Source organism: Tupaia chinensis, unplaced genomic scaffold (genome assembly GCF_000334495.1).
Source record: "Tupaia chinensis unplaced genomic scaffold, TupChi_1.0 Scaffold000164_1, whole genome shotgun sequence".
NCBI lineage: Eukaryota > Metazoa > Chordata > Mammalia > Scandentia > Tupaiidae > Tupaia > Tupaia belangeri.
The window spans coordinates 1,517,378-1,531,304 of record NW_006159638.1 but is presented as its reverse complement, the minus strand read 5'-3'; the positions used below and the strand labels follow the sequence as shown (position 1 = coordinate 1,531,304).

General features: G+C 36.6%; 1 protein-coding gene across 6 annotated transcripts in view; it reads left to right on the top strand.

The window, feature by feature from the left end:
* Positions 1-13,927, top strand: part of SLC44A5 (solute carrier family 44 member 5) — a 372,817-nt gene that overhangs the window by 326,707 nt on the left and 32,183 nt on the right. For all 6 annotated transcript variants that reach the window (XM_006146053.1, XM_027770865.1, XM_006146051.1 and 3 more), the window contains 4 exons: positions 4,514-4,639; positions 6,939-6,999; positions 11,444-11,567; positions 12,811-12,894. In XM_006146053.1, the coding sequence (XP_006146115.1) occupies positions 4,514-4,639; positions 6,939-6,999; positions 11,444-11,567; positions 12,811-12,894 (395 nt within the window). The remainder of the gene's footprint in view (positions 1-4,513; positions 4,640-6,938; positions 7,000-11,443; positions 11,568-12,810; positions 12,895-13,927) is intronic.

Here is a 13,927-nt window from a genome sequence, read left to right as displayed (position 1 = left end):
ATTCGGCAGGAAGGCATGATAAATACATAGCAGCTTTTGGTGCATGGCAATGGAGAACAATCCTATAATTAATTTGAATCAGTTGTGTTCTCTGAGAGGAATTTCCTCATCCATAGCATCCTGTGGTCTCTTGCTCGGTAGCCTGGGAGGTGATTTCTGGTCCATTAGCTTGCAGGTCACTCTAATGCTGTTATTGGAAAGTATGTCTTCTTGAAGGCTAAATGCTTTGAAGTTTATTTCCTGTTCGGCAAGTTTAGTAACTTGAATATTATTAAAAACAGTCCAAATCTTTTTTGGGGTACTTAATTTCTTCAGCATTATAGTTGCATCAAAAAATTTAGTATGCTTCTGACTTATTTGCTTCTTAGTTCTATGTGCCAGTCACCGCATTCAACGACATTTAGAACTAGTTTGTAAATCTGCTTTATTTCCTTGCTTTCTCATCTTCATCAAGGACTTTTTTTTTTCTATTAGGTTTTTGCCATAGAGCAAGTGTGCTTGCAGTAGAGAGACAGAGAGAGAGAAAGAGAGGAATCACCCCCGGGGCGGGGGGTAGCCACACCACAATCCCTTCTCCTCTTGTGATTTTAGGTATCCATGCACATGTGCCCAGTGTGAGTTTCAAGCCACAAGGTCCAGAACTCTAACTGTGGTAGATCATGTGGGAGTCCAACACCTTAGCCACCATGCCACCTACGGGACCCTCCATCAAAGACTTTTTTTTTGGAGAGTTTTTTTTTGCTATAGGGCCCTTGCGCTCGCCAGACAAACAGAGAGAGACAGAGATATAGAAAGTGAGAAATCACCCCCCCAGGGGTGATGGCCACGCCGCAATCCCTTCTCCTCCATTCTTGTCTCTTGGGCATGCGCGCACACGTGCCCGGCGTGAGTTTTAAGCCACTGGGTCCGGGACGCGAACCGTGGTCGACTACATGGGAGTCCAGCAACATAGCCATTATGCTAACTGCTGGTCCCTGTCCATCAAAGACTGTTGAAATTATAATTTTGCTGAAATAAACCCACTTGGAATGTTAATATCTTAATTCTGTGACCACCTCTACCCACTTTCCCAACTCAAATCCTTGACCTCATTTGTACCAGTAATTACTACCCTTTGTTATCTCAATTTCAACCATCTTGCTGTCTGATCATTTCAATCTTCTACCTCATTGAGACCCAACCACCACTTATCCTAACCCCTTAAAAGTTTCTCTTCATTCCTTCATGGTTTCATCTCCCTCTTTATCTTGCTTAAATTCCATGGTGCCCCACTAAAATCACTTCCTTATAAATGCTGTCAGTTCTTCTGTTCCTTGTCACTTTGTTGTATTTCTCTGGCAAAACCTCACCATTGTCTAAATGTAGTTCTTTGCCTAGTCCACGCTTGAACCCATATATCTGTGCATTTTTGGATAAAACTATTTAGTCCCTTAAATTTATAATCCAACCCCAAGAGGGCCCTTAATGCTGTCCACAACCATGCTGCAGACCCCGTGTCCATTTGTCAGTCTACTCTTCTAGGAAACACACCACATCGTTCCCTCTCAGCATGAGCCTCTGAGACCTCCGTTCATCTTCATGCTAGACTTGAACTTCGCTTCCTTCCTCGCACAGTACAAGGGTTTCAGAAGGCAACTTTAGCTCCTGTCCTGGTACCTACTTAGCTTCCTAGCTTCATCTGTGTTCATCTGCTTATTCTGCCTTTCCTCGCCTTATTGTGAGTGAACTGCCTGTACTTCTAAGGCCAGCCCACCCACTTATATGTTAGGTCTCATCCTCTGTCACATATTTTTTATTGCCATCTTATAATAAATATCAATATTTTACTTATTTATTATTTGCTATTTGTCTACCACTACTAGAAAATAAACTGCTTAAGGGCAGGATTTTTTATCTTTTTTTTTTTTTCACTGCTGTATCCCTAGTGCCTGGAATACACTGAGTAGGTGATAAATAGATATATAATGAATAAATAAACAGCTGAATTAATAAGTGAATAAATATCTTTCTACTACCAGTTCAGGAATTTTTCCACTATACTTACATGATAAATTTTAAAAAAGGCTTGTACTGTATGTTCTTTTGTTAGAAGTTTTATAAATAATTTACTAGATTATCCTTTCTTCATAGCAAAGGTTACCTATTCTCCAGGCATCAAATCCTAATTTGTCATTGAGTATTAAAACTATCTCAATTGAATATATATGACAAAAAGTAATACAGAACTACCTTCAAAGTGCCCTTCATGGCGCACAGCGAATCAGAACTGAGTCAGAATACATTTTAGCTGCTAGTTATTGTAGACTTGCATTTTGGCTGCCGGGCAATGGTGTTTCTGCCAACCTGAGCTGTATTTTTATGCATTATGTGTTTGTTAAGCATCAGCACACGGTCCAGACATGTGTCAGAAGCATTTAAAGGACAGACTGTGATCAATTAGAATATACAACCTCAATGTGACCTTCATTTTTGGCTAATTGTATGTTGATTACTACTAATCAGCACCCTATTTGAAGTGAACAAATTGGTCTGATAGAGGGAGAGAGTAAAAAGCAGTTTAATATATTGTTTTTTTAATAACACATTTTTGTATGGAGAGGAATTTGATGCAATTCTCTCTAACAAACCACTTTTTTCTTACCCGTTTAATCACTTTCTTTTATGTGTTGCATATTATATGTGCAGTATACGTAGTTTGTTTATGCATCTATAAATGCAGAAATTGTCACAGTCCCACTTCAGTATTTTCGACCATTTAAAGGCTGTGGAACAGCAGTGCTTTCAGTACTCAATTTTATAAACCCACTTACATGTATCCAGTAGGGGAAGTAGCTCTGTTGTCTGTCGATGTCATGTGAATGAATTGTCAAAATCTAAATGTCTGTGAAATATCTTCTAATATATATGTTAATGGCTTATTCAGCTTAGTTCCTATCAGAGTGAACGTTTGACATTTGAATTGATAACAACCCTCTTCCAAAAACTGTAGGCATGTTGGATACTGTGAATGTCCTTAAATAGTTCTTCAGCTTTTTCTGAAAGATATCTGTGAGGTCTCCAATATTTTCTCTAGAGGTTCATGTGTATGTGATTGTGTGTGCATGTGCCTGTATTTGATTGTGTGTGCATGTACGTGTATGTGATGGTGTGTGCTGTACATTTATGTGGATGAGAGCCTGAGAAAGATAAAGTACATATGGAGATAGGTTGTTTATCTTGTCAGATTTCTAGAAGGAATTCGACCGTTGCTCGTATAAGGCTGTATTAAAGGTGAGCTATGAGGTCTCCATTTAGTTATCCTGCTGCTAACAGCTATGGTGCTACACAAATTGCCTGATGTACAACAGGAACATGACTTGAAAGGTTGGAAAGAGGTAGCTCAGCAGCAGTGGTAGCCCATTGGGGTAGAGGTGGGACAGTAAGAATAATTACCAAAGTATAGTAGGGAGACAAAGCAAGTGAAGGCTGAGAATGACTTTACAAGGAGGAACAGAGTGTGAGGAGAGATATGCAAGGGTTGACTTCAACTCACAGAGCTTAATATGAACTTTCTTTCTTTTTTTATTATAAACAAAAGCAAAACCAATAGAGTGCATTTTCCTTGATTCTACCTTCTCTCTGGATTTCAGTTGCTCTGCAGTAGCTGCATGGAGTTAGCACAGTGATATGGTTTGGCACTGATAGGCCCCCAAAGTTCATTTAATATAAAATAATTGCATAAATGACCTCTCTGCTCTCAACTAGATGGTGTTAGTAAAATACTATAATAATGATTGACTGCAATAAATAGCCTTAATCTTGTTCATTCCTTATGGTGATAAAATCTCAATTATATTTTGAGGATTGTCATTGAGAATTCACTGGCTTGATAGTTATTAGGGGCATAAGTTACCAATATCCAGGGCATTTTAAATTACTGTCTTGTTCATACACAGAAAAGGAAACAAAAGCCTAATTTTGAATATGCATAAACTATACTGGCAAAATTAGTCTTGAATTTTACTATTATCTACTAATTTGAAAAACAATAAGAAAATATTTTATTAAAAGCCCATCACTGCCCTGTGGTCACATGAATCTACACATGATAAAATTGTATGGAACTACATACACATGCATACACACATATAAATGAGTGAATATAAAACTAGTAAAATCTTAATAAAGTTAGTGGATTATAGCAATATCAATTTCCTGATTATAATATTGTGTTATGCAAGTTATTACCATTGGGGAAAACTTAGTGAAAAGTTTATGCAATCTCTCTATTATTTCTTACAACTACATGTGGACCTGCAATTTTCTCAAAAACAAAAGTTAAAAATAAGTCCATCATTGTACAGTATCTTGTTTTAATATATTATCAATATCAAGAACAGAGATTCAAATTTCATTTTTTAAATGAAGACTAGAAAATGGACTTACATGTTTTTGCTGGAAAATACAATATGAATACTTCTTTGGCTTATTCAGCTCATTTGAGTTCACATTACCATATTCTTTTTCTTGACAGATCTGTGTCTCCAGGTGCCCAGAAAAATTTTTAACCTATATGGAAATGCAAATTTTGTACAGAACAAACAAGAGCTACTGGGACTACTACCGTCAGTTCTGTAAGACCACTGCTAAGCCTGTGAAGGTATATGTGTTTAAGTTGGAAACTAGAGAAGATTCTAACTTTTGTTTCAGTCTCAAGTATAAGTATTTGCTATTAGAAAAGCTCCCAAATCTTCTAGGAAATAATTACCAAAGTTACCATTCCATTAAAATACAATGCACATGTCCACTGGCAAAAATACCCCCGTCATGGAAAGCATATTATTTCATAGACTCGGGGTGTCATGAAGGACTATTAGTCTGGTAAATTAATTCCAACTATCCCCTGACATGAGCACATTCTCTACTTGGATGGATTTTTTTTGCTGTAAAGAGCTGGGAGCTAATGTCATTTGCAGTCACCATTAATGTGGTAATATACCCCCTTAGCTATGTAGTAACAAGCAGGATTTTACTTTCACGATTATTATAATAATTACATTAAAAAAAACACCTAACTAGGTTTGATATTTTTGAGGGAATTATAATTCTTCATTATGTTAATGATATTAATGGCTTCTAAATTAGAGGTGATGCTGTTTTTTGAAAAAAAGAAAAAGAAAAGAAAAAGGATAAAAAGGATTAGAGACTTATGTCGCTGAAACAAAGATACACACCTATAGAAGTGTGTATTGGTTTCAGAGTGTCTGATTTATTATTGTTGCTTCAATTGAATTGCAATTAGACTTTTTACGAGCTCTTGCCAAACAAGTATGTATGTGCGATAATCTTATAATTATCATTATTAGGAGAATTATTATTATGAGAGAAATAATTTGGAACAAAGAGATTATTACGAAATAAAATTTAAAAAATAATTTTTGCCAGAATGTGTATATGTTCACCAGAGAGAGACCCCTTCATGGGGCAAGCTGCTACCTTCTTCCTCTCTCTCTCCCTCCTTCCGGATTTGGAGCATGCACACACATGCATCTAGTGTAATTTTCTTTCTTCTTCTTCTTTTTTTTTTTTTTTTTTTTTTTTTGAGAGGTTTTGCTGTAGGGCGCGTGTGTTTGCCGGAAAGACAGAAAGCGAGAAATCACCGCTTGGGGGGATGGCCATGCTGCAATCCTTTCTCCTCCATTCTCCTCTCAGGATCTTAGGCACACACACACGCCCTATTTAGTTTTAGCCACCAGGTCCAGGACTCAAACCATGGTTAACTACATGGGAGTCCAGCGACGTAGCCATTACAACAACTGCTGGTCCCTCCAGTGTGATTTTTAAGATGACAGATCTAGGACTCAAGTACTGCAGTCAGCAACATGGGATCTAGCTACCTTAAACCAAGCCAGGAGCTGTTGCAGAGTAAACAAAAAAAAATTTTAATTCAAAATATTTCTTATAATTTTGTTTAATTTTGTTTGTGACTCTATAACCAGTGTAAAATTGTTAATGGAGGAATTTTATATTGAAGAAATTAATATCTTTATGGCAGCAGAGTGTTCTATCATGTGGCTGTACCATGATTTATTTAACATAACACTGGCACCCAATATATGTTCTCTAGGCCTTTTAGAAAACATGGAGTTGTTCCTCTGGCAACATATATATGAATCTACAAGAAAGGTGATATTGTAGACATTAAGGAAATAAGTACTATTCAAGAAGCAATGCCCCACAAATGTTCCCATGACAAAACTGGAAGAGTCTACAATGTTACCCAGCATGCTGTTGGCATTATTGTGAACAAACAAGTTAAGGGCATCATTCTTGCCAAGAGAATCAATGTGCGTATTGAGCATATTAAGCATTCTAAGAGCAGAGATAGCTTCCTAAAACGTGTGAAGGAAAATGACCAGAAAAAGAAAGAAGCCAAAGAGAAAGGTACCTGGGTTCAACTAAAGCGCCAGCCTGCTCCACCCAGAGAAGCACACTTTGTGAGAACCAATGGAAAGGAGCCTGAGCTACTGGAACCCATTCCCTATGAATTCATGGCATGATGGGTGTTAAAAATAAAATAAACTAATCTGGAACCAGCAGTTAGCATAATGGCTATGTCGCTGAACTCCCATGTAGTCGACTGCGGTTTGAGTCCCAGACCTGGTGGCTTAAACTCACGCGCCTGGCGCATGCATGCATGCATGCTCAAGATCCCGAGAGGAGAATGGAGAAGAAGGGATTGCGGTGTGGCCATCCTCCCTGGGGGGTGATTTCTCTCTTTCTGTCTCTCTGTCTCTCTCTTTCTAGTGAGCACATGCGGCCTATAGCAAAAACCTCTCAAAAAATTAAAAAAAATAAACTAATCTGTGGTCTATAAAAAAAGGAAGAATTTTATATTGAGAGTAAAAGTATTCAGAACCCAGCCTTTGCATTGTTAACATACTCTTCCTCTGTTTTAGTCAATCACAGAACTCTTAATGGATGATGATTGTCCACCAGCACTGTTTCCAAGCAAACCTTGTAAGTGGTAATTATTTTACCTTAGAAACACAAACTTACCAAGACCTTATTTAATTAAATTTCCTTATTTGACAATTGGTGAAACCAAGACCAGGAATGGTCCTATAACTGGTACAAAGTCCCAGAGTTATTTAGAATGAAAGTCAAAGATAAAGCCATCTTCCTGACTCCAGCCAGTGATATGTCCACTGTAGCTCTGTGATTTGGGAGGGGGGGGGGGAGAAGAAAGGGAAGTTTTCTATATAAACACATAAGAAAAAGACTGAAAATTGATCTTTACTTTATTTCATTATTTATTTTTAAATTTTTTTTAGTTTTTGCTATAGGACATGTACACTCACCAGAGAGAAAGAAATCAGCCCCCCCTCCCCCCCACCGAGAGGATGGCCATGCTGCAATCCTTTCTCTTCCATTCTCCTCTTGGGATTTATGCATGCATACTCACGTGCTGAGCGTGATTTTTAAGCTGCTGGGTTTGGGACTCCAACTGTGGAGTAGGCTCTGTGGGATTCAGAGCCTTAACGTCTTCCTGAAAATTGATCTTTAAAATCCTAATCAGTTTGGTTATTTTGTTTTCTACAACACACATAAGCACACACAGAGATATACTCATATACACCCACTCCTGAATTCAGCCAAAATGTTTGTTCAGAAATTGCTTTGATTATATTTGTCTTTGTAATTAAAAATTGAAATATTTATATGTCTCTGAATACATCAATATTTTATTTCTTATTTTTAATTGCCAGAGGACATGTATATTCCCTAGAGAGTTATAGAGACAGAAAGAGAGAGAGAGAGGAGGAGGAGGGGGGAGGGATGAAATATTTGCTGTGAAATCAATTAATTTTTCTGAACTTTTGACATGGCAGATACCCTTGCTTTCCCAAAATTCTCTTCCTTTGGCTGACATGCCCAAATTCTCCCCTACCCTCCATTCTGTTTTTCTTTCCTTCCCTATTTCTTAATTATGAGCGTTTACCTAGAGGGTCCGCTGACCTTGTTTTACGTGTTATTTCTATGCAAGCTCATACAATCTGTTATCTTCTGTTACTAAATATGCTCATTATATGTTTGGAAGTTAGAGAAAATATAAAAGAAAACTATACACATAGACAGTCCCCCACAGTGGGGGATGGTCACACTACAATCTCTTTTCTTCCATTTCTCCATCCTATTGGGATTTCAGACACATACACTAGGCATGCTTTTCAAGCTACTGGGTCTGGGATTTGAACCACAATTGGTCATGTGGAATCTAATCCCCTTCATCACTAAGTTACCAAGCCAGCTCAATATTTCATTTCTTTAAAATTGTCAACTTTACTTAAAGTGATACTCTAAAAGAAAAAAAAAAACACTCATTTTTCTTCTTAAAGATAAAATCTTAATAATGAAGAAAAAACATGAAGATGTTAAAAATAATTATTACGGTGTTTATTTAAAACAACCAAAAAAGAAAAAGAGAAATTGAACAATGTGATATTCAAGAACAAAAGAATGCTTGAATTATACTTAAATTATGATGTATTCCTTAAATAAAATATCTTACTTCTAAAATATAAATATTATACACATGTATGTTGTAATATTACATAGACTATAGAATGGAAACTGTTACATGCCTTATGACAAGCAGTATAAATTAAACAAACTTGAAAAGTCTACTTTTTAAAAAGATTGGGAGGAAATATATTAAAATATTAAGTAGTTGTTTTGGGAATGACAAAACTGTGGGCATTTCCTTTTCTTTATTCTGGTTCTCCATTTTTTCACAATGAGCTTTTTTTCTCTATTCAATTTGGTATAGGGTATGTGTTCTTACTAGAGAGAGACAGAGAGCGAGAGAGAGTGAGAAAGCACTCCCCAGGTGCATGCCCACACCACAGTCCCTTTTGCATTCTCCTTTTGGTTTTTTAGGTATGCATGCATACACGCCTAGCATGTTTTTCAAGTCCCTGGGTTCAAGACTCAAGCCACACAGCTGACCTCATGGGATTCAGAAGACTTCACCACCATGCCACTAGCTGGCCTGAGCTTATATATTTTTTAATGGAAGAGGCAATAGTTACTAGTTTCAATAGAAAATTAAGTACCACTGAAGTAGCTACCAGCAGATATGTGTATTAAATGCTCCCATCACTCTTCTCTGGGTCAATAAAGACCCTGACACAAAGATGTAGGTCCTGTAAGCAACAGCATTTCCTAGGAGTCCTGGGCAATAAGATCAGACACCTAAAACAATGTTATAAAACTCTGTACAAAAAGGTAAAACATAAATCATTAGCCACCAATCATATGACATAGTTCTTGTCCTTATAAGTACAGTTTTGTTATATTACACATTATAAAATGTACATTGGGGAATACATCATATGAGCAAGACATAGTCTCTTACAGCCTGGTGAAAAAGACATTAACATAAACATGGCAATTAAGTTCTATTTCTCCTAAGAGAGGATTAAGAAGAGTGCTCAATGCAATAGAATGCAGCTACCAGAATTCACACATTAAAGGGATTATGAAAGGAAATAAGAAATGTAAAAAGAGAGACACAAGGGAAAGCACAGCATCTCTTGTATAATTTTGACTCTCTAAAAGAAATTATCTTGTAAAAGGAAGACTGTAGAGAAATTCACCAAAACGTTAATATAGTTCAGTGTGGGTGGTAGGAATGTGTATAGTTTTGTATCTTCTTCTTTCATATTTTCTCTAACTTCCAAACATATAATGAGCACATTTAGTAACAAAAGCTAACAGATTGTATGAGCCTGCATAGAAATAATTTGTAGAACAAGGCCAGGGGACCCTTTAGGTGAGAACACTCATATTTAAGGAATAGGAAAGGAAAGAACACGTAGAAAAACAGAAAGGTGGGGCATGTCAGCCAAAGAAAGAGAGTTTGGGGAAGGCAGAAGTATCTGCCATGTCAAAAGTTCAGAAAGTTCGTAGATTTCACAGCAAATATTTACTGAACCCTTCTATGTGCCAAGCGCTGTGCTAGGTAATGTGTTTAAACAGAAGGGCAAAAGAATATCTGGAGATATGACAATGAGAAGGACGTTGAAATGACTAGGAGGATTATTCCATCTAGTGGTGGGATTGAATTGAGAGGAAGTAGAAGCAGCTGGTAGAGGCTATTATGTCAAACTTGCCTCATGGACAGAGGAAGAACAGGAGAAAGGGCAGAGACTAAAGGAATCTGCTGTGTAATAATCAGACTCTAAAATCTGGAAGTGGGTGGAAAAAGCGTTCCTTTGAAGCCAGAATAATCAGAAAATATTTTATAAATATATATGTCTTCTTTCTCTATATCAACCACTTTTAATATTTTCAGGTTTAAATTCCCTTGAACTCATGCAAATCAGTGATGCATCTTATAAAAACAAGAAAATGATGTATGTCTGAATTTCCTCATCTCTTCATTTAAAACTGGGTGTTTAAAATATTTTCAACAGTAGATTTGTAAATATGCAAGGAATCTATTTAATCAAAATAAGAACATAAAATTTTAAACAGCAATTTAGTTCTTTTTAGTAATTACACTGGTCTATAATGTATTGGGCTCTTTTGATAGCTTCGGAATGTCCATTTCCAATCTCAAAAAAAAATGCAAATGAAAAAGTTGAAAGGAGAACAAACTACTAAAATTTCACAAACAAAAATTCAGTAGTCTTCATGGTCTAAAGTTGGAGTTTGTTCTAATTTCCCAAGAAATTATTCACTGATATTCAATTTTTAAAGTTTCACTTAAGGAGTATCTAAAATTTTTAATAACAAAGCTAAACACATTTAGTCTTATAAGTGAACATGTCATTTTTATTAAAATGTGCTTATAAGGAGTAGTCTGTATTAATGTTACTCTTTTAAAACTTATGCTGTGTATCTTCTTTATGACAATTTGATGACTATGCCATGTATAAAATAATCAACAAATTTAGAATATAGCTTTAGGTTGTGATTGCATTTGCTTTCTATTCCAGCCTTAAAACTACCAAAATCTGGGACCAGCAGTTGGTATAATGACTATGTCGCTGGACTCCCATGTAGTCGACTGTACTTCGAGTCCCAGACCTGGTGGCTTAAGCTCACGCTGGGCACATGTGTGTGCATGCCCAAGATCCCGAGAGGAAAATGGAGAAGAAGGGATTGTGGCATGGCCATCCCCCCCGGGGGGTGATTTCTCGCTTTCTGTCTCTCTTTCTCTGTCTTTCCTGCTAGCACATGCACCCTACAGCAAAAACCTCTCAAAAACAAACAAACAAACAAACAAACAAAACTACCAAAAATCTTCAAATCATTAATTAATGGGCAATTAGCTACCTATATTGAACAACTTAGAGGCCTCATAAGGATTTTATTACTAAATAACAGAAAGTTTAAGAAAGGAAACACATCATGAAATAAGTAGTAGAAAAGAGATTACCATAATTTTATTTTACAGTTCTCCGGAGGTGTTTCCCTGACTTTTCTACTAACAATGGTACTTTAACAGTAAGAAGTCAGATACGGTTTCATGATGGAAATGGAAAAACAAGAAATGTTGTAGAACTCAGAGAGGCTGTCAAGTATGTTTGTTTACATTCTTATTTTTGATTTTGATGCATCTTGCTATTGTACCCATGACTGAAGTTACCATTAGATTAAGGCTTATAGGAAAAGAATTGAATATTATTATGAAATGCACATGCCACCATGTGTTGAAGAACTTAGCATATATTCATTTTAAAAAACGCATGTAAAGGAAAACCAAAATGAATTAGAAAGAATAATAATGTTTTTCAAAATGGTTAAATCTTTGGTAAGGATATATATGGATGCTATATTAAGTTTCTATGAACTAATTATAGTACAGTGAACGTACTGTTTCCTTTGTACACATGTAATATTCCACATTCTTGAGAAATATATTTGGGACATATATGTATATGTTTATGTATTTCCCAGAGTGTACATACACACATATATGTGTGTACAAACTTCAATGTACACAGAGTATCATTGATAGTTCATTGTTGAATTAAATTATTTCTCTTTCCTGAAAAACTTTAGCTGTTTCTGTAGTATAGTGTACTTTCCACATATTTAAAATATAATAGCAACATGGATGAATTTCAGAAATAAAATGTCATATGGAAAAAATTCACAAAAGAATAATACAGACACCAGTCCATTGATAAAAATTTTGAAAACAAGCAGAAATAAATTAAATTGCTCTGTGACGTGTATGTAAGGGGAAAAACTAAAAGAAAACGTGGGACTTTAGTATCACAGAGGTCAGGATAGTGGCCAGGTTAAGGGAAGAGGGCTGTGTGCAACTGGGGCACATGAGGAAGGGGCTGGGCTGTCGTAGAGTGTGTTCGCTTTGATAACCCCTCAGACTGCACACTTGTGATCTGTGCACTTCCAGTCAGCGCTCCATCATGCCCCATTGCTGCTGTGCGGCCAGAGGATTAGGAAAGGCAATTAAAAATTATGTCCATTCTTGATGCTATGGACTTTGTAAGTTAAAAACTGATCTTACGATTTAAACTTACCTCTTCCAGTGAGGCTTCTGCAATGTTGAAGGCCTGTTGATATATGGGAAAAGGATCTGTTCTTCATTCTTGAAAACCATATTCACCCTTAAACGTCTGTAAACACCTTTGCAGGTTTACTAAAGTGACATTTCATATATTGTGGCTAGGCAAAGAGTCACTATGGATAAATGGTTTCCAGAACAGTTTGCAAAATCCCTTTTATCAAAAAAAGAACATCTTTGTCTAGTGGTAGTCAAAAAATAATTGATTTTTTTTCCTTCTTTGAATGTAGTGGTATCAATAAAATCCTTGATGCAAGGGCAATTGGACTGAAAGTGTTTGAAGACTATGCAACAACTTGGTATTGGATTCTCATGTAAGTGAAAGCACAGATGCTTCTTATCCAGCCCCATTCTGATTTTATCTGTAGTATTTTCTTCAAATTGTCTGTTCTTATTCGTGAATAAAAAGGTTGACTCAGGTATCACTTCCTGTCATTTTCTTTTTCAGAGAGGGTAAGGAAACAGCAAAGATACTTAGAAATATGCTCAGTGTTGGTAGAAAGTTATAAGAATGTAAATTTTAATTTTATTTATTAAGTCACTTTAAAACATACTCTTATAGGGGACCAGCAGTTGGTGTAATGACTACATCACTGGACTCCCATGTAGTCGACTGTGGTTTGAGTCCTGGACCCAGTGACTTAAACTCATGCCAGGTGCATGTGCGTACGTGCCCAAGATCCCGAGAGGAGAATGGAGGAGAAGGGATTGTGGCGTGGCCATCCACCCTGGGGGGTGATTTCTTGCTTTCTGTCTCTCTTTCTGGCGAGTGCACGTGACCTATAGCAAAAATCTCTAAAAAAAAAAGCAAAAAAGCAAAAATCTCTCAAAAAAATTTTAAAACATACTCATAGGCTTCAGGTCACGAGGAGGCAGAATCTGTAGTGCTTCTGTGTCTATAACGTGTGTGTTTATCACATGTTATAGTGGCTGTGATGGTTATTTTTTTTCTTTTTTGTCCCTCCCTTTACCTCTACAGGATCACTCTTATGTTTTTAATACATTCATTCCACAAAAGGATTACTACCGGCATCACCAAAGATCATTGCCTTGGGTTATTGGAAAAATCATAACGTATTTTTGTGTTTTTATATGCAAAAATGTGTCATGACTTTTTCGATGACTCAATAGTAAGGAGAAGTTGAAAAAAACATATAAAGGGGGAGGAGACTCAAATTTTTCAAATAAATGGTTAACATTCCTGGAAAATTAAGGAAATTAAAAAAAGGGACCAGCAGTTAGTGTAATGGCTATGTCGCTGGACTCCCATGTAGTTGACCACGGTTTGAGTCCCGGACCCGGTGGCTTAAACTCACACTGGGCACGTGTGGGTGCGTGCCCAAGATC